Genomic DNA, 18,987 nt, shown 5'->3' with positions numbered 1-18,987 from the left:
ACGCTTTACCAGTTGATGCGGTTGTCAGTACCATTTTTCGATGTCTGTGTATTAGTGCACATGTGACATTCTTGATTTGGCAGCTGGATGCATCGCTGTATTACCAGAGACAAAAGGAGCGTGATACGTGCTGCTGTTCTGGTGTCTTGAGAGCTGATTTCATTTCTCTTTTGAGCATCGAACACCAAGCTAAACACAGCAGGACAATGAGACTCGTTCAAGAACCGCTCGTACCAGCAGGTTGCTCTGAAGTAGCTCGCACAACTGACTTAGGAGATAATGTGGCAAGTTCTCTAATTGTGAATACTTAAGTGTTATTTAGGTGTTATGATTATTTTGGCAGATTCCGACATGACAACTTTTAGATTTCAGTGTTTTAGGAGAATTATCTTTATGCAGATCTGTTAGTCTGTCCAGTATTATCCTCTGTTGCACCCGACAGTGTAACATCACTTATCACATCTCATAAAGTGTCACGTCCCCTTGACGCCGTCTCATATTACTCGTGGACCGCTTTGCTCTAGTTTCTTTCTCTTTTTTTTTTAAGTGTTTAACCTACATTACTGGTTTATTTTGTGTCCCATAACACCGCCAGTGACGCTGTCAAACTTGTCATCTTTTTGTCTGCAGGATTTGAAGCCCGGTAGTGTGGAACTGTTTTGTTTCGGTAACACTTTTGGGAGTGAAACTTGCACACAATCAGAACAGAGCTGGCAGCTTTTACATGGCAATTTCTGCCATTGATTATGCTAATGATCAAACGAATCTTCTACAAACAAACTTCCCAGAAGGGTTCATGATAAGAATGTTCTTGCGTGAGGCCCAATGTCTCGAATATATTCAAACTCTTAATTGGAGCCGCGGTTGCAATCACAGCAATCAGCTTTTTTTTTTTTCCTCGTGGATGCCTCTGCCAGCCTTGATCAAATTATTGCGACAAGCAAACATCCAGGTCCGCTCCCATTGGGCGACGTCGACCTCCGGGGGTCACAGCGGAACTTGCCGCAGCTAGCTGGCGGCGGGGGGGTGATTGCGAGGGTGTAATTGTGCGACTGGTGTTGCTGGCTAATGGCCCTGACAGTGCACTCAGACAATAGCCAGGGAGGCCAGGCCCGCAGCGAGAGATAACGACGTTAGTAGCAGAGAGAGTTTCACATGGGAACTGCATGAATCAGACTGGGTAGGAAAGAGGAAGGCCAACGAGGGTTCAAGAAAGCCTCAAAGAGGGCTTCCTCATTCCCACACTGAGCTTCTGAAGGGAGAGGCGTTAATGACTGACACAACAAAAAGTGCTTGAAAGATTAGTGAACCTGAATAATAATTTACTGTTGAGAAGCTGCATTTGGATGCTTGAAAACAGTTAAAGTCACCGTTACTTGTTTAAACGTTGCTGATAATCCTCACTTTGTCGAGATTTAGCTTTTTGAGCCAAGTGTGCATGTAGCTTGTAGTCCGATTAGGAGTCCAATTGTACTCTGCTGATTACATCTGGTACAAGTGTGTTTATTTCAAGCTGTAAGACGGCGCAGTGTGCTTCCAACTCTCCTGTCTGTCTGTAGCTTCAGTTTCATTATAAGATAGTTTTTAGCCATTTTATTGCAGAAGCAATAAATGTCAACAAAAGATGTGTTGCTTGTTTTTTTTTTATTGTCTTTACAAGGCCTATCTGGCTGAGTGGTGGTGCTGCAAAAAGCAATGACGTTGAGTTGTTCACACAAAATATAGACAAGCTGGGAAAACCGAACGCTCTCCTTTCCCTCAGTATCTAACTTTAAGGTGCCCTTGAGCAAGGCTCTTAATCCCATAATTGTGTTTATGGAGCTTACATATGAAGTACAGGACTGTTGGGCAGGACAGTTTGTCATTATGCGAGTATGAAGCAGCTGAAATGGAGTGTTCATACTCAATTAACTCCTTCTATGGATGAATAAAGGCTAAAGGGAAAAGACTGATGTATTTACTGAGGCAATTAGTCTTTAAATGCCCCTCTCAGACACAGAAGTGGCACACTCTGGGGGTTTTCCTATCTCCAAAATCTGTGGTTTTGAGTCATTATCCCTCAGCCCTCGCTGGCCCTTTAGATAACTGTGCCCCGGAGCAGAGAGAGCAAGCTGAGAAAATCCCATCAAGTTCAGATTGGTCTGAAAAGGCATCTGGTTTGGAGCTGTGGGCTGATGGGATCCTGCATGGTAATTTGAAGCGCAGAGAAAAGTTCACCAGCATGTCATTCACCAAAGCGTTTTAAAACCATAGAAAGTATCTCAGCTGAGAGTAAACACTAGTGTTTTAAAGGAATAGTACTTGTCTTTTTGAACCCTTTTGTTTTTGTATGAATTTAACAAACAATATATAATGTGTTGATTGGTGGGCGTTGGAAGGCTGGACAGGAGTAAAATAATTTACTCAGATTTGACAGTATGTGGCAGTAGGTTGCTACTAGCTTATTTCTGTGAAAATGTAGCAAAGATCTTTGTCTAAAGAACGTCTGCTTTCTTTCTGCAGAACCTGATGGCCAAAGCGTTGTACGACAACATGCCAGAGTCCCCCGAGGAACTGGCCTTCCGCAAAGGGGACATCCTCACCGTCATCGAGCAGAACACGGGAGGCCTGGAGGGCTGGTGGCTCTGCTCTCTGCACGGCCGCCAAGGCATCGCCCCGGGCAACCGCCTAAAGCTGCTGATCGGACCCATGTTCGAGGCCCAGTCGCCGGCCGCTGCTGCCCAGTCGCCCCCTCAGAGCTCGGCATATCAGCAGAAAGCTGGCTCAGGGGGGGCTCAGGGGATCTACCAGGTGCCACCGTCCCTCCAGAGTCCACAGCAGCAGAGTCAACAGGGCATCTACCAAGTCCCACCTGGACAAGACGTCTACCAAGTCCCCCCAAGGAGTACTCTAGCTGCTGATAACACCCCGAGCAAGGTGAGACAAAGAGGCTTACATTTTCCTTGGGCTGCAATTAATGACTATTTTCATTATCAGTGAATCTGTCAAATAGGTTTTTCATTAACCATAGATTCCAATCTTGCACCATGGACCAGCTTTGGACTAGCCTTTCCTTAAACAGCTGGTTGGAAGGAACAGCTGTGGACTATTGGCAATACAAAGTAGAAAAATACAGCTTACATTAGCTTGTTTGGTCCAAGCAACAGTCCAAAGCCAAAAAATAACAAATTCATAAAGATATAACATGATAAAAGCCTTGATAAATGTCAATTATCATTTATCTGATTAGGTATTCATTGTCACAAATTAGTGGAGTACAAACTTTTAAAAACCAAATGCCAACGATTTACACAAGTGCTATAGATAAATTAAGAAATGAAGTGGGTTTAGAAAAAGGAAGAAAATGGCGACTGATGTGTTCGCTGTCCTCTGGAGACAGTTCTTTTGGGATCGGAGCGGATTTAAAATGTAAACTCTGCTGTGTGAGGCCTTCACTGGCGAGTGTGGGGTATTAGATGTGATAGGACATGGCATTTACACCGTGACCTGTTATCCTGCCGGTCTGCCACGACTCTCATCAGTGTGATTGCACACACAGGGAGCAGAGAGGCCGGAGAGATTGTGGGTCTGCGATGTGAAATGTGAACAGGGTGTGCCGGGCCTGGTGCTTACCACAGAGCAGGGTAGTGTTTTTGTGCAGGGCTCCCATTTGGCTTTATATGTATATTGGCACACAGTGTGTAGCAGAACCAGTCGAAGCCACAGATGGGCAGTGAATATGGGAACTTGTGGAAAAGCAAACAGCACAGAGCTGTTTTTTGGATTTTGGTGGAGCCCAGCTGCCTGAAAGTAGTTTTTTTTTTTTGTATTTGAATGCTATACACAGGGTGGCTGGCAAACCCATTACACCTGGCATAGCCCTTTTCAGTAGCGAATCCCACTAGCAGTGTTTCCATCGTGTAGATTTGTTGTTTTACTGACTGGATGGTATATCATTTGGATATGGACAGCGAAATAGTACACGGAGTGCCCTCCTAATCAGTAAATAGTATATGAAGGGCTGTACCGAATTACTTTAATAGTTTAAGGGTGTAAAGCATTGTAAAGTCCAAAAGTCAAAATGTATGGAAAAAAACATAGATGTATTGATTTCCAAAATTCACAACATGATTTTATCTAACCAAATATTCTGCTTCAATCCATATTTGTTGGCATTTAGCCTTTTTAAAAAACTACATTTTCATTTCCAATAACTCCTCGTCTCGAAGTCAATGGGACGTTTTGTTCTACAACATAAAATATGTCAGTAAATGCCCCTCTCGTGAATTCTGAAGCTTTAACGTGCCTTAAAAAAGCAGCCTTGTGTATACTCACACTCATGTGACCATGCTGTAGTTTGTTTATCGCCCAGCGCTTTGTGCTGCTGCCAATACATCCACAATTGTGAAATTGTGAACAAAACGTGTAAGTATCATTTGCCACAGAGCTTTTTTTATGCAATAATCCAAAATCTAATGGAAAAACTCAGATTTACTTTTTGTTGAGGGAACCAGTGCGATGCTAACTTCTGGGTTTCCCTACAAAAGTACATCATCCCTGTAGCGCTCTATAGCTACCACAAGCGTCTTGTCAATTAATTTATTCATGGTTGGAAATGTTAAGTGATGTGTTGGCCTATCATTGCCAAAAGCAGGTAGGTAATGTTAGCTAATGTTAGCTAATGTTAGCCAACACATTAGCTAACATTACCTACTACTTATGATGAGTGTTTTTAGCTGATGTGTTGGTTAACATTAGCTTACAGCAGCTAACATTAGCATCCATAAGTGATACCTTGGTCAAATTGGTTTACGGTAGCTGGAGTTAGCAAAGTTAAGCTAGTTATTGCTTTATAACTGATATTACTGAGGTCGTTTGCTGACTCCTCTCTGTTTGTGCTGCTGTTACACTACTCTTCATTATGTCCTATTTGTACAGTCTTGGTCTGAAAAAAAAATGTGTGCGCCCAGTGGTCCTTCAATCAAAATGAAGTCATTGGCAGGTGTGTGCTGAAACAGGAGGGAAAAATATTCCTGTTTATTCAACCGCTTAACTAGTTTTAGCACCTCAGACCAGATCATCCCTCCAGGAGACGGATAGTAATTACATGCTGGATGAGCTTTTGGAATCCCAAGGGTGTTTTTCTTTTATCAAATCAGCTCCAGCCATCATAGAAATGAGCTAAGGTATGCATTTTCAGTAGGTAAATAGGCAGCAGGCGCCGAAGGCTTAGAGGACTTTGTGCGATTGACTGTGTGATAGTCAGTCAGAGCCGTGGGGCCTGAGAGGAGAGACCTGCCAATCAAACCTGCACACACCTCTCGTTACCACTAACGAGCCTCGGGGCTTACGCGAGGAATGGAATTAAAAAAGGCTTCGGTGATAACATGGAAAATCAAATGACAGTGTGCATTGGGCTGTAATCATGTTATTGCAGAGATTAAATTAAATCTTGGACGTTTAACGTTCCCTCTAATCTGTGGTTATCAAAGTGGTGCAATTTTTTCGGTGGTTCCTGTCTATTAAATAGAGCGACTTTGACTGTGCTAGTGTATTTCACGGAGTTCAAGGCTCTGTTGTTTTCCAGTGACGTATCTGCCTGTTGGACAGAAGCACCATCAGCCTCTGTGGCCACAGTCGGTCTTGTTAAAGCCAAACAGCAATACCTAGTTGAAGGTTTGTAGAGTGGACGCTGAAAGTGTTATTTTGGGCATCCAGGGTTCACAATTTAAAGTCCCCTGTTTGCCTACAAAGGCTTGGATGAACATGAAACTGGTTGAATCAGCTGTTCAAAGATACACGGGGCATTAATTTAGCGCTTTGGTGAAAAGTCAAAGATACATACATAAAGACTATATACTAGAAGACTGACTTTAATGGTTAGCATTTACTGCTAACGATAAGAAAACTGATGATGCATTAACTTGTTTTTTAATTACGTTTACTCTCAATTAACAACTAATTCTTTCTTTGAGGTAATGGACACGTTTGGGCTTCAACTTTAGATACGACGCACAACCCGTCAACATACCAGGCTTTAGTTCCCCAAACGTTGTTTTGGACTGTCTTGCCTTTATCAGGGTGGTTCTTTTCAAGATACTACATTTCATCTTTCAACTCAAGAATATTTAAGCAGGTTGACCTCAACACATCCCTCGTTTGATTAAAGTTCACTAACAAAAAAATCTTGTCTTTTGGGAACAAATGTAAAACATCTGGGACATAAAGCGTGGCATGTGAGAGGAGAGTTCTGTGCTACTTATTCAATTTTGGTGAAGTTTACAGTGTGGTGTTTTGCAGTGATAAAACCTTTGCAATGTGTTGTAGCTTCTTCTCCATAGCAACAGTGACAACAGTGGCTAAAGTTTAAAAGCTAGTTTTAGCAAACTAATTGACCAATAGCTTGATCAAGTTAAACTGATGGCCACAATGTAAACCTGGAGTAAAGTGAGAATTATCCAAGAGACTTTAAAGTGGCTCCTTCCACTTTGAAACTCGGTAATACTGCCTCACAGTATTTGGGGAGATCATGTCTGTTGACATGAAATCCAAACCGTGACCTTTGCGCTTCAAAACACCAAACTGTTTACTACTGCTCGTCCTTGCGCAGCAGTATTGATGACAGGCTGCCGAGCGTTGACTCACACCGCATGCCGTCTAAATCTGCCAAGAGCCAATGGAGCTGAAGGGGAAAACAGCCATTTTCTTGTTGTCAGGGGACACTTACTCACTTCCCAAAATGATTATGGAGACTGATGTGGGCTTCCTAGACTGATAATCCCCTCTCATGTTACCCTAAAGCCTCCCTGCAGAGAGCGGTTCCTGCATGTCCTTCGCCATGTGTTGTGTGTAGAGTCACGCATGCAGCGCAAATCCAGAATGGCGACTGGTTGCTTTCTCTTCATGTGGCGTGGGGCTCTGGTACATAAAGGCACACTGAGGTTTTGGCGCTCCATTCCTCTCTGGCTGTTTGATGCTGCGGCCTTGTCCTTGGGTGACCCTCCTGGGAGGGTGAGCTACACAGCTGCCCCCATCTCCCTCTCCCTCCCTCCCTCCTTCAAGGCCTTCGAGCTGGGACCGTGTTGCACAGATGCCTTGAGCTCTCAGCCACACAAAGAGCCTCCTCACATGGAGAAGCCTTGTACCTCCTTTTATTACTCTGCTCTTGAAGGCCCTGCTCTTGATCTCCTTCTTCTGCGCTGAAAGGTGTGTCTGTTTCACACCGTCGGTTTCCTCTGAGGTCACGGTGCTCAAAGACGGGTTGAGTTCAGAGTTCAAAGATCTCCGCCGAGCTTCTTATCTACTCCTACCAGACGGCCTTTTCATTCCCCACTTCCTGACTTCATGAGGTCTGCTCCTTGTACGGGCATTTCCTCCGCTCGCTGTGCCATACCCATAGATCCAATCTGCTCATTGGTGCCATAAAGAGGCAGGGGTGCAACAAAAGGATTGATAAACTCCCACACAACTCGAGGAAGTGGCCCTGATTGCCGTTTACGGGCCGTATGGGTGTGCCATCTACCTTTATAAAAAGTCCCCTTTTGGATGTAACCAGGTTATGTGAAATGAATGGCTTGTTTGTTTGCCTGGGACATATTTTCTCGGCCTAATCATGCGCATGACAATCCCAGCACCAGATAAGTGAGTTATTTCTTCCTGGAGCAAGCCAGCTCCTTCAGACAACCCGTCTGCTCGCCATTGTCGCAGTCGTGATGAATCGCTGACCCATGAGGCTTGACCGGAGGGGGCGAGATCATAAATCATTTGTACAGAGAGTAATCTGCTCTCTGCGGTGTGTGCATACCGAGGACTTTAAGTTTGAAAGCAGAGAGTGTGATAAAGTAGCAAAGTAGGAGGTATGCTGAAAGTTACATTTTAGCTGAAGAGATGGAAAAGTTCAAGTTTACTTTCAAATCGCCTTATTTATCCAACCAACTGAAATTGGTTCAACTGAATCAGTTTCACATCATTGGAGACAAAGAAAACCAGGAAATGTTTACATTCAGAAGCAAAAGCATGCTAATTTTAGGGGCATTTTTAGCCACACTATGAATGGCACCGTCGGCCTGTCGCATGGTCGGTCCAACACTTTGGTCCAGATTGAAATAAGCATCTCAACAACTATTGGAAGGATTGCCACAGAATTTGGGTCAATCATTCATGTTCCCCTGAGGATAAAATGTCTAGCGCCATCCTCATCCGATCAAACTTTGAATTTGTCAAATACTTTGGTTCATGTCTAAAATATCTGCAAAACTAATGGCATTCCCATTAGCCTCAACTGTACGTTGTGTTTAGAGCTCATTAGCTAATGTTAGTATGTTAACACGCTTAACAAGATGGTGAACATGGTATCACTACACCTGCTAAACATCTGCTTGTTAGCTTTGTCATTTTAGTCATGCTAGCGTTAGCGTTTAGTAGAAGTAAAGCCTCACAGAGCAGCTAGCATGCCTGCAGACTCTTAGTCTTGCTCTCTATAGAGATTCCTGCTGAAGGCTCATTCAAGACATTTCTCATTATCCTCTTATTTTCTTAGAACTGTCTCATGATATAGTTTTCTTAGAAAGTAAACGCCCGAATGTCAGATGCGTCTTTTAACAGTATTTCTCTTCAGATAATCATGCCACCGGATTAAGAAGCTGCTTTGATCAGAGCAGATGAACGATGATCCTTAGTAGCGCTAAAATCAGCGAGCTCTGTTTTTTTTTTTTAATGCTCCTCATTAAGCCCGCTGTCTGTTTGGGTTTAGCCACTCGGATGCGTTGCGGAGAGACGTCTCGAAAGCCTCGCGGGACTCACGAGTTAATTACCTGCATTAATTAGTTTGGCACTTTAATAGGCTGGTGCCGGTGGCTGAGGGGGAACATCGTCGCAGCCCACAACACTGGGCTGTGATTCAGCAAAGCAGACGAGGGCAGGTCACTGCAGAGCAGCAGCACACCCTTCATTTAGGAGATGCAGTCATACACAAAACACCACTCTTACCTAATGTGTGTGTGTGATGGGGTGCTTAGATTGGTGCCCTTTGGCTGGCGCTCATTAAAAAAAGGTGAGCCTGCGCTGACGGAGCTTTGTCAGCATCCAGGCGGATGGATGAGAGCACAAAAAAAAAGGAGATGAGGAGGTGTGAAGGAGGAGATGGATGGATGGAAGTAATTCAATAAAGTGCCTCTTTGACGGCTACGTTGTTGCTGTCACTGTCTTTTATAAAGCCGACCCTATTTCTGTCAGCGGGCCATTAGTGGGGGGAAGTGTGTGTGTGTATGTGTGTGTGTGTGTGTGTGTGTGTGTGTGTGTGTGTGTGTGTGTGTGTGTGTGTATGTGTGTGTGTGTGTGTGTGTGTGTGTGTGTAACCTATGAAAAGGTGTGAAATGATGATTTCCTGTTAAACACACACAGAGTGACCCTCAGACAATCGTGCATAGATTAAGGGTGATACGGTTGAAAACGTAATGATATTTTAATTCTCAAAGCTTTCATTTAACTTTAGATTTATTTTATTATGGCAAATGCAGGCAAAAACACCTCTAAAGTGTCACACCGATGTCCACTGCAAGTTCTTTATATAAAATATTTTAAAAAGATGAAAGAAACAAAGCAATGAAAGTCACAAATAGGTCTTTAAAGAGTAAGATAGAATAAGATGAGATAAAAGTAAGAGATTTGACAGGAGATTAAAAGTGAATTAATGAGTAGTCCCAAATTGAAGCTAATAAAAGACAACGGCAAACGTTTTAAAAACACCTGAGAGCAGCAGGAGATCAGAAATACTTTTTGTCCCTGTACTAACCAATAGAAGTATTTTTAAATTCCATCACTTGACACACAGGGTGCCTAAACTAAAATGTTAAACACACTGCCCAACAGAGCATATAACAACCTCACGAGGTAGTTGATGCTGTGATGACGCCTCTCAAATGACTCCGAAGTAAAGCTTAAAAGTCCTACGTGCCAAAACCTGAGCCTGCCAGGATGCTAAGTAAACACTGCATTGTTGAAAGAGCCATGACTCACTCACCAAAACGGCGTAGGAGCGTTAACAAGGCATCTTATTTGGCTCCTCGGGGCACTACTTTAAAACCCGATCTCTCTTTTGTCACTCGGTGTGCTCTGCCTCCTCACGGAAGGAACTGTAAGAGCCCATCACCTGAGTGGGAGCGACGCCATCGCGCTCTCAACAAGGGCTGCCGTCATTGGACGCGGTAAATGTTTACCCGCCAGCATTTTTATAGCAGCGTCAGGTGGCCTTCGGAGCGACAGCCTGCCGGGTTAAGCAGAGGGGCCGGAGATGGGAAAATAAATGAGCAGTGTGCATCTGGCAGCTGGCTGAGAGGAGCCACTGATGGGACGAGTGCCACTCGAAGCCGTGACATGTACCTGTGAGAAAGGTCCGCGAGGTCTTTGACAGACACCTCGCTGCCATCTGCATGTGACCGAATCCAGATCCCCCCACCCCACCCCACCCCCTTTATCATCAGCACACAAGCTCAACCCGCAGGGACAGCAGCCGGGCTGAAGTGACCTTTTAGCGAGCATCACTTTGTTGTTACTCAGTGAAAGGCTGGCTTTCTATCCGCTGTGTCTGCTGACATGCTCCGGGAAGTTTTAACAGCCTTTTTTTTATCATTTAAAAACACATTTTTATCCTGCAAACAAGGAAAATAAATAATGTAAAACTGTAGGTCTCAATTCTTGCTAATAAAACTAAAGCAGACTGTTCACACCGACATGAAGGCAATTAATGCACAAAACAATTACTTCAATTTGGCCCGATGGACAAAATTCACATTCATAACTCAGTCAATCGGATTACAGACCTTAACATGTTTTAGATTTTGATTTGTTACTTATCCTTCCCGAATATGTAACGTTAACTCCAATGCCCGGCGTGAATAAACGTCCATAAATCTGCTCAGAAATCATAGAGAGAAAAAAAAGATTCCTTCAAAATCCAGAACTTGCCTCGGAATTATCACGTTTTTAAGTTGTCTTCAGTATCAATATAATACAGTGATAGTTGTCTGTGCTTCTATGGGTACATTGCAAACAGGAGCGGCTAATGCGGCATACTTTTAATGGTGATCATTTGCTAAAATATTCATAAATATAGATTTTAAAAGAACTCAAGCAACTGTAATTTACTTAGTCCATGAAATAATACTTCCTGTTTCCATCCCCCAAAGCACCCAAAATGTGGGAACTGTAGTTCCAAAAGGAGTTTGATTAACCCCTAATTCAAAGCAAGACGATAAATACTGTTAAAAAACGTTTTTCCTGTTTTTTGATAGAAAGGGTCAGAGAGGGGAGTAGTTTTGTGAACCAATTCCCCTATAATGAATATCTTTTGTAGAGCTATACCGCCAGATGGTACATTCATGAGAATGTAGTTTCCATCGCTGCCCTTACACTTTAAAAGTAGATAAAACATATTTTATTTCAGTATGTAAACAGCCTGAAGTGTTTGGAGAGACGGCGCATGAGAACAGTCCCCGAAGCAGCGAAGCTATTTATTCCTGCGGTGGTTTATTTCAGACCCGATTTTTTTAACGCCCGCGGTGTACGTTTCAGCTCTGACCCCACAGGCCCTGTTGGGATGATGTACGCACGGACGGGAATGCCAACAATGGACACCTTAAATCACCACGGGCCTGTTCAGATTGGACTTACGAGAACCATATGGACTACTGTTGAGTCAGACTCCGGCTCAGATGAATGGCATTCCTTTCCATACTAGGCGACGTGCTCTCATTTTCCATTCCTCTCGCTTTCCACCTCTGTTGCCTTTTTTTTCCTCATAAATCTCTTTTTACAAACCCCCCCCCCCCATCTCTGCTGCTGCTTCCCCAGAAACATTAATCCCAGTCGGAGTTGGCTGACGCTACAGCTCCTACTGCTCGCACTCAGATAAATGTACGGGAGATTGTGTTCGGATATTAACTCGGCTATACGGCGAGTCATGAGTGGATACTGGGATTTAAGTCTCATAGCTCCCCGGAGACTTTCCCCTCTGCCAGGAAGCCGTGCGTATGGTTCCTATTTTTGAGCCCCATTAATGAACCCAGTGCGGCGATAGTGGTGCGCGGGGGCAGAAGAGGAGCACCGGGCCCAGGGAGGGACATTCCCAGCATTCCTCCGTCTGTCTGACACAGCGTGGAGGTCTGCTTTTAGAGGGGGGGGGGTGGAAACACTGGGATTAGGAGGTGTGGAGGGACTGATTAGCACTGATGGGAAAAGAGGAGGGAAAATGTGCTAAAAACAGGGGCAAAGATGTTGTGTGTGTGTGTGTGTGTGTGTGTGTGTGTGTGTGTGTGTGTGTGTGTGTGTGTGTGTGTGTGTGTGTGTGTGTGTGTGTGTGTGTGTGTGTTTTTTCAGGCAGTAATCCGTAGCCTGTCTTCATCACAGTGTAAAATGTTTTACAGGTGTGTTAAATCCGACAGCACGAAGCGTTAGGGTTGTTCATCACTACCAATGATGATTACTTCACCAGGTTTAAAAGCTCACAATCCAGCCAGCGCTACGATAAAACGCTCTCACGTTTAATCACAAAACATTTCCTCGAGGTTTCAAGTGCCTTACCGTTTTCACAAAGCACTGCTGAAGCTTTACTTTCGCCCATTCAAAAAGATAAAATAGTCACTCAACTGAGTCAGTTTTACATTTTATTTAGTTTTTATTAGTTATTTATTGAGATATTGTGTTTGTTTTCCAGTAGAGCACTTGGCTGAAATAGTAGTTCTATATTGTGTATATTTTTTATGTATTTGTAAATTTAATATTTTTGACTGTTGGTCAGAAAGAATAACTTTATTAAATAGAATAACTTTGAGCTCTGAGAAATTGTGTTGGCATTTTCTTTTGTTATTCTGACATTTTACTGACAAAACAATTAATTAATTAAAACATGTATTTTTGTATTTTTACTTTTACCAGAAGTTATCCACTATAAAGCTGTCAGGGTGACAGGAGGGTTGCGTTTGTACTTTGTGACTCAAAGTATTTGTGTTGAGCACTGCTGTGTCCCAGGTGTTGTTTATTTTAGACAGCAGTTCTAAATGTTTGTGTCTCCCCCCCCCCCCCCCCCCCACTGTGATCGAACAGGTGGTGACCCCGACCAGAGTGGGACAGTCCTACACCTTCAGCCCCGGCCAGCACAACCAGCAGGACCTCTATGATGTCCCACCCAGTAGATCACAGGGGGTAAGTGTCTCATGTTCCCACAGCACAAACTGTTTACCAGTATGACCTGCTACTAAAACAATGGGGACAACAACAACAACAAGTGGAATTTATCAATACATGTAAAAAGCCCTAAAGGAAAATCTAAGTCAAAATAAAATGTCCAAAGTCAATATTTTGCATGAAAAATGCCAAGACACTGATATGGCTCTTTAAATCAGTTATAGTTTTGTGGATATAAAAACTAGGAAAATGTCACATATGCAACTTTTGCTCTGATGCACTACTGTTATGCATAAACATTTCTTTATAGAATCAATAATTCAAAAAGTCAGTAGTCAACACAGCAGTAATAGTTTTTGACAGATGCAGTGTGAGGCTTGTATTCGTCAGAACGAGAGCGCCGCATCTTTGATCTTCAGCATGTTCCGTGTTTTATTCTGCCACACATCCTGTTCTCTGCACTGACCTTATTTCTCAGAAAGGATCTTTGACTGTAATACTTTTCTCCTGTAATCCTGTCTGCAGCGTTGTAGCTCATCGAAGAAAGCTACTTTTAATGTTGCGTGATGCATTATTTAAAGCATAGCAAGTGGAACGTCTACAAAATAGACCATAATCAGATAAAACCAGTGATCAGAACTGGTACTACAAGTCAACTGGTGTTTATTTCCTGCTCATGTTTTCAGGTGTACGATATTCCTCCCGGTCAGATGTTTCCCGGCGCCAGAAACCAGGGAGTCTACGACGTTCCTCCGTCTCAGGTGGACCTCAGGACGCAAGACATTTACGACGTACCTCCATCTTCTCAAGGGGTAAGCAGACCTTCCACCACAATGATCGGTCGGACGTTTCAGTCACATGAAGTTTGACTTGAGGAAGTGGTAGCTGTTGAAGTTATTTATTGACACGGTCGCTGGTATTTCTCTTAATTGTCTGCGATAAATGGATAATACGTCAAGTGTCATATTTGAGACGTTCTTGCGGCGGCACTAAATGACAGCTTTGCCTGCCAGCAGAGTTTTCACCAAAAGCTCCGCGAGTGGTTCTGCATCTGAGCTTGAAAAAAAAAAAAAAGAAGAAGAAAAAAATCGAGGCCATATAGCTGTTCTTTTTCCAGACCCTCTAAGATTTCTGCAGACCTCCATCCCCGACCAGACAGAGAGACATTTGTGCGTTTGTAATGAGCTGAGATCCGCCTGGACGTGTTATTTGCGTGGTTCTTGATTACGGTTTTGGTCGGGCTCGTCTCGCTGAAACGAGCGTGTTTCAAAATTGATGAAAATCACTTAGAGGCCGCCGTTTCATTCCGCACGCATCACACGCTCTGCCTGGTCAACCAGCGGCAGGTTCAAGCTTTGTGCTGCTCCGCGTTAGACGGAGGAATCCAAGCGCAGAAACATTGAGGTTTCTAATATAGCATCTACTGATAGCCTGGCGGCCTCTCACTTCCTCAGCTGTATCCACTGAAAGCCTGCCGACATTCAGTTACCATGAAATGTCATGGTAACTGGAACGCAGATTTCTGAGAATCTCATTACTACAAGTAGAAGACTGCAGACTGGTGAAGTAACAGCAGAGATACAGGATGAGAGGAGACATCATTGTATGGAGTGCTCGTATTTTTATTTTTTTAATGTTATTTATATATATTTTAGTCAGCCCAAAGTCAGACTAAAACTGTAGCCTCTAAACTAAAAAAGTAGCCTGGGGACAGAAGACTTTGTTTGCAATGTGATATAAGAACAAAAACTTCTTACGAGTCCATGTGGGCTTTTATGAGACAATAAATAAACACAAACGCAGAGATTGTGAATTTGCACCAATGCTGCAACTCTCCCTGCAGGTCTACTCGGTGCCCCCCTGCAGGACCAACCCTGCCCTCCAGGAGGGGAACTACGACTTCCCGCAGCCTCTCAAGCACAAGCAGGAGGGCATCTATGATGTACCGCCCCCCGCCCTCACCAAACCCACCCAGAGCCCCCAGTCGCACTACGACTTCCCCCCCACGGCGGAGCCCCCGGCCCATCACCAACACCCGAACGGCAACGAAGGCATTTACGACGTGCCTCCGTCCGCCCTCCACTCGGGGGCGGGGTCACAGAGCGACGTGTACGACATCCCGCGGGGCATGCAGCCCCCGCAGCAGCACAGGACCTCGCCCGCTGACCGGGACGGAAGCAAAGGCATCTACGACATCCCTGCTCAGGACGCCCGTGCCGTCGCAGACGTGACGGACGGCGTGAACCGCCTGTCCTTCTCCAGCACCGGCAGCACGCGCAGCAGCATGTCCACCTCCTCGTCCTCCACGGGCTCCGAGGGACGCCTCGCTCTGGACGTGGACGCGGCCGTGCAGAGGCTGTGCCGCCTGCAGCAGGCCGTGGAGGCCTCGGTCGGCGCGTTGCATTCGATGGCAGCCTCCCCTCACTGGAGGACTTTCCCCTTCATGGAGCGCCACGCCAACGACGTCCGCACGGTGTTGGACCGGGTCCGCGCCGCCCTCGGGGACTTTGTTGTGTTCGGCAGAGGGGCTGCGGCGAACGCCACGGCTTTGTCGGACTCCAGCCTGCACAGTAAGCTGAGGCGGCAGCTGGCGCGTCTGGAGGACTCGCAGCAGATCCTCCTGCAGATCTACCAGGTGCTGGAGAGCTGCAGCTGGGCCCTGAACGCGCTGGCGTCCGCCGGCAAGCACCACAACAAGAGCGACGACCTGGACCGCTTCGTCATGGTGTCCAGGACGGTGCCCGACGACGCCAAGCAGCTGGCGTCCACGATAGGCAGCAGCGCCGAGCTGCTGTTCAGGCGGACGCACGCCGACGGGTCGTTCTCCATGGGGAGCACGCCAGAGGAGAGCACCGTCCACCCGCTCACCTCACCCTCGTCCGATAACGACAACTACGGAGGCCAGACCAAGCCCTTCCCTGTGCCCTCCGGCCAGGACAAAGACAACATGAACAACAGCGAGAAGTGTGTGAAAAGCTGGATGGAGGACTACGATTACGTACACCTGCAGGTAAATCCTCAGAGGGAGAAACGTCCAGGCTACACAATGTTTAGTTTGTAGTGTTTTCTTTAAAAATGTTAACATTCTGTGCAGCCTAAGTAATGCTTTTAGGCCATCGATGTAAGTCCTTCGGTCTGGTCCATTTGTGTGGACCAGAATGTATTTTTAAATACAAACAGTAGAAGTCCAGAAATGTTTAAATCCTCCTCATAGGGGTTGTATTTAAAGCATGTCTCGTTTTTGGGATTGTCATGTAGACTCTAAAACAAAAGGTTTTCTGTTACTTATTATTCCTTTATATCCACCGACTTACTTCGGAGTATGTCTGATGTATGAGAAAGTTTGTGTGAGTACCTCTGACCTCTTCTCACCTCCTCGTCTTCCTCCGCAGGGCAAAGAAGACTTTGAGCGTCAGCAGAAAGAGCTGTTGGACAAAGAAAACATTATCAAGCAGAGTCAAGTCCAGCTGGGCCAGGAGCAGGTGAGGCTCTTTACTTTGGCACAGACATTGTTGCACTGGATTCTCTATTATCACATCATGCATATTTATGTATCATACCGTCAGACACACACAGATGTTGACCTTCAGGGTCTCGTGGGGGAGGCAAACATTTCGAGCCTTTTTGACTGTTGGCAGTAGGGCTGCAGCTAACGATAATTTTCATAATCTGCAGCTCATTTTTGCGATTAATTAGTGATTTGATCCCCCGCAGATCAACCAGTTCAAGAAGCTGGAGCAGGATGTGATCAAACCGGTGGAGAACGACGTCACGCAGTGGATCTCGCACCAGCACGCCGGCTCGACCCCGGCCCCCCCCACCACCACCACCTCGGACTCGTCCTCCGCCCGCGTGTGCGCCCGGGACCGCCAGCTGCTCGGCTTCTACTCCGAGCAGTGCGGGCAGCACTTCGCCACGCTCCTCGGCGCCGTCGACGCCTTCTTCGGGTGCGTCGGCGCCGGGCAGCCCCCTCGCATGTTCGTGGCGCACAGCAAGTTCGTCATCCTCAGCGCCCACAAGCTGGTCTTCATCGGGGACACGCTGTCCAGGCAGGCCTCGGCGCCCGAGGTGGCCAACCGCGTGATGAACTCCAGCAACGTGCTGTGCGACCTGCTGAAGACGGTGGTGGCCGCCACTAAAACAGCCGCCTTGAACTACCCGAACACGGCCGCCATCCAGGAGATGGTGGACAGGGTCACCGACCTCTCGCATCATGCTCAGCAGTTCAAAGAACAGTTGCTGCAACTGGCCAACTTGTGACTTTCACCCAGGAGATGGACTCCATGTGTACATTAATCTAGTACAAATATATATTTACAGTATATATATATATATTGCTTATCTTTAAGTTTTGGATGTTGTAAATAGTATCCGTTCTGTGTATATATGCTCTATTTTTGTGTAGATTGTTTTATATTATGGTATGAATATACGTGTAGGTGTCTGTAGGATTATGTAGACTTTTTTCATAACATTCCTGTCGCATATTACGAAGCACCTTATGAGATGTCCTGTGTTTTTCCTTTCCCTGTAGAGTGTTGTTGTGTCTTACTGCTGGGTGTGACAGTAAATCTCCTTGTAAATCGCTTTAATGTCGATGTACAGTACGTGTGTGTGTGTGTGTGTGTGTGTGTGTGTGTGTGTGTGTGTGTGTGTGTGTGTGTGTGTGTGTGTGTGTGGAGCTCTCCACAGAGTAAAGGATTGTTCTTAACCATGTGAATGCATCCTTTAATTTCCCTGACATAACAGATTTGTTACAGCTGAAGAAATACCTTTGCTAAAGTCAGGTGTGGTATATTTGTCTGTGCGTTAAATTAAAATTGTCTTGGATGTCAGTAAAGGTCAGGCAGAAGGCCTTTTTTAAGCAAAATGGGGTTTTGAAGATCAGATTTTTTTTTTTGGGACTAAAACCAATGAAGGAAATGCCAATTAAAAATAATCTAAACATATTGATAATTGCTAACATGATAACATTTAATGTTCCTTCACAGAAATGTATTCATGTCAGGGTGAACACTTCTTTTAGATCACCATAGAGGCAGTTATGGTACACTGAAATTCAAAGTAATAAGCTTTTTATTTTGCTACAGTGTGATGAAGACCATGCAATGCAGCTGAAAGCTCTGGAAAAACAAATCACACAAGATTTATATTGAGAATGAAAGTGGAAATGGTAGTCTGACACAAAAAAAACAAAACACTCAAGGTCTATGAACTTTTTTAGTATGAAGTATGAACTTTCACACTGATATATACATTGTGTATGTGCAGCGTTTGCTCGGTTGTCATGTCAAGCTGTTGGAAAGACCTAGTAAGTGGACCTTGAGTTGAGATCTCTTTTTGTCAAATTGTGGTCTTCGTCCACAGATAGTGTTTGCTTACTGTTATGTCAGGCTCCAGAGAAGAACTAAAACGTTTAGTTTTCATGGGGCTCTCAACCACATCTCATGGTCTTCATCAGCAAATGGAGTTTACTCAGTTGTCAAGCTAGGGTTTCCAAGGTCAAGAATTAACTTTAATGCTCGTGGTCTTCACCAGCTAAACTTCATCAACTGATGAAGATCACAAGTTACAGTTAAAAGTCCCGGAAAAACTAAACAATATGGAAAAATATGGAATTCAGTCAAATAATTTTTTTTTTTTGAGAAGCAGCTAAAAGCTCCAAAGACACTAAACGAGCTATTTTTATTTGATCATTAAAGACTCACAAGGGGACCTTGTGTTAGCTCTTTTCAGTTTCAGTGCATCACTTCAGTGCCAAGACATTTACATGAAGAGTTTATTTATCCAAAGCATGACTCAGCAGGTAATACATTTGCAAATAAA

The 18,987-nt window shown here is 44.8% G+C and overlaps 1 protein-coding gene across 1 annotated transcript; it reads left to right on the top strand.

The window, feature by feature from the left end:
- The first annotated feature begins 2,507 nt into the window (after positions 1–2,507).
- Positions 2,508–17,872, top strand: nedd9 (neural precursor cell expressed, developmentally down-regulated 9). Its single transcript, XM_068711345.1, has 6 exons — positions 2,508–2,916; positions 13,081–13,179; positions 13,848–13,973; positions 15,005–16,171; positions 16,554–16,643; positions 16,876–17,872. The coding sequence occupies exons 1-6, from the start codon at positions 2,509–2,511 to the stop codon at positions 17,419–17,421; spliced, it is 2,436 nt and encodes an 811-aa protein (XP_068567446.1). The 5' UTR covers position 2,508; the 3' UTR covers positions 17,422–17,872.
- The last annotated feature ends 1,115 nt before the right edge of the window (positions 17,873–18,987 follow it).

The sequence above is a fragment of the Cebidichthys violaceus genome, unplaced genomic scaffold (genome assembly GCF_023349555.1).
Source record: "Cebidichthys violaceus isolate CVI_PGR_0920_01 unplaced genomic scaffold, fCebVio1.0.p SCAF_16, whole genome shotgun sequence".
NCBI lineage: Eukaryota > Metazoa > Chordata > Actinopteri > Perciformes > Stichaeidae > Cebidichthys > Cebidichthys violaceus.
Note: the sequence above shows the minus strand (reverse complement) of the source record. Positions and strands in the feature narration are given on the sequence as shown.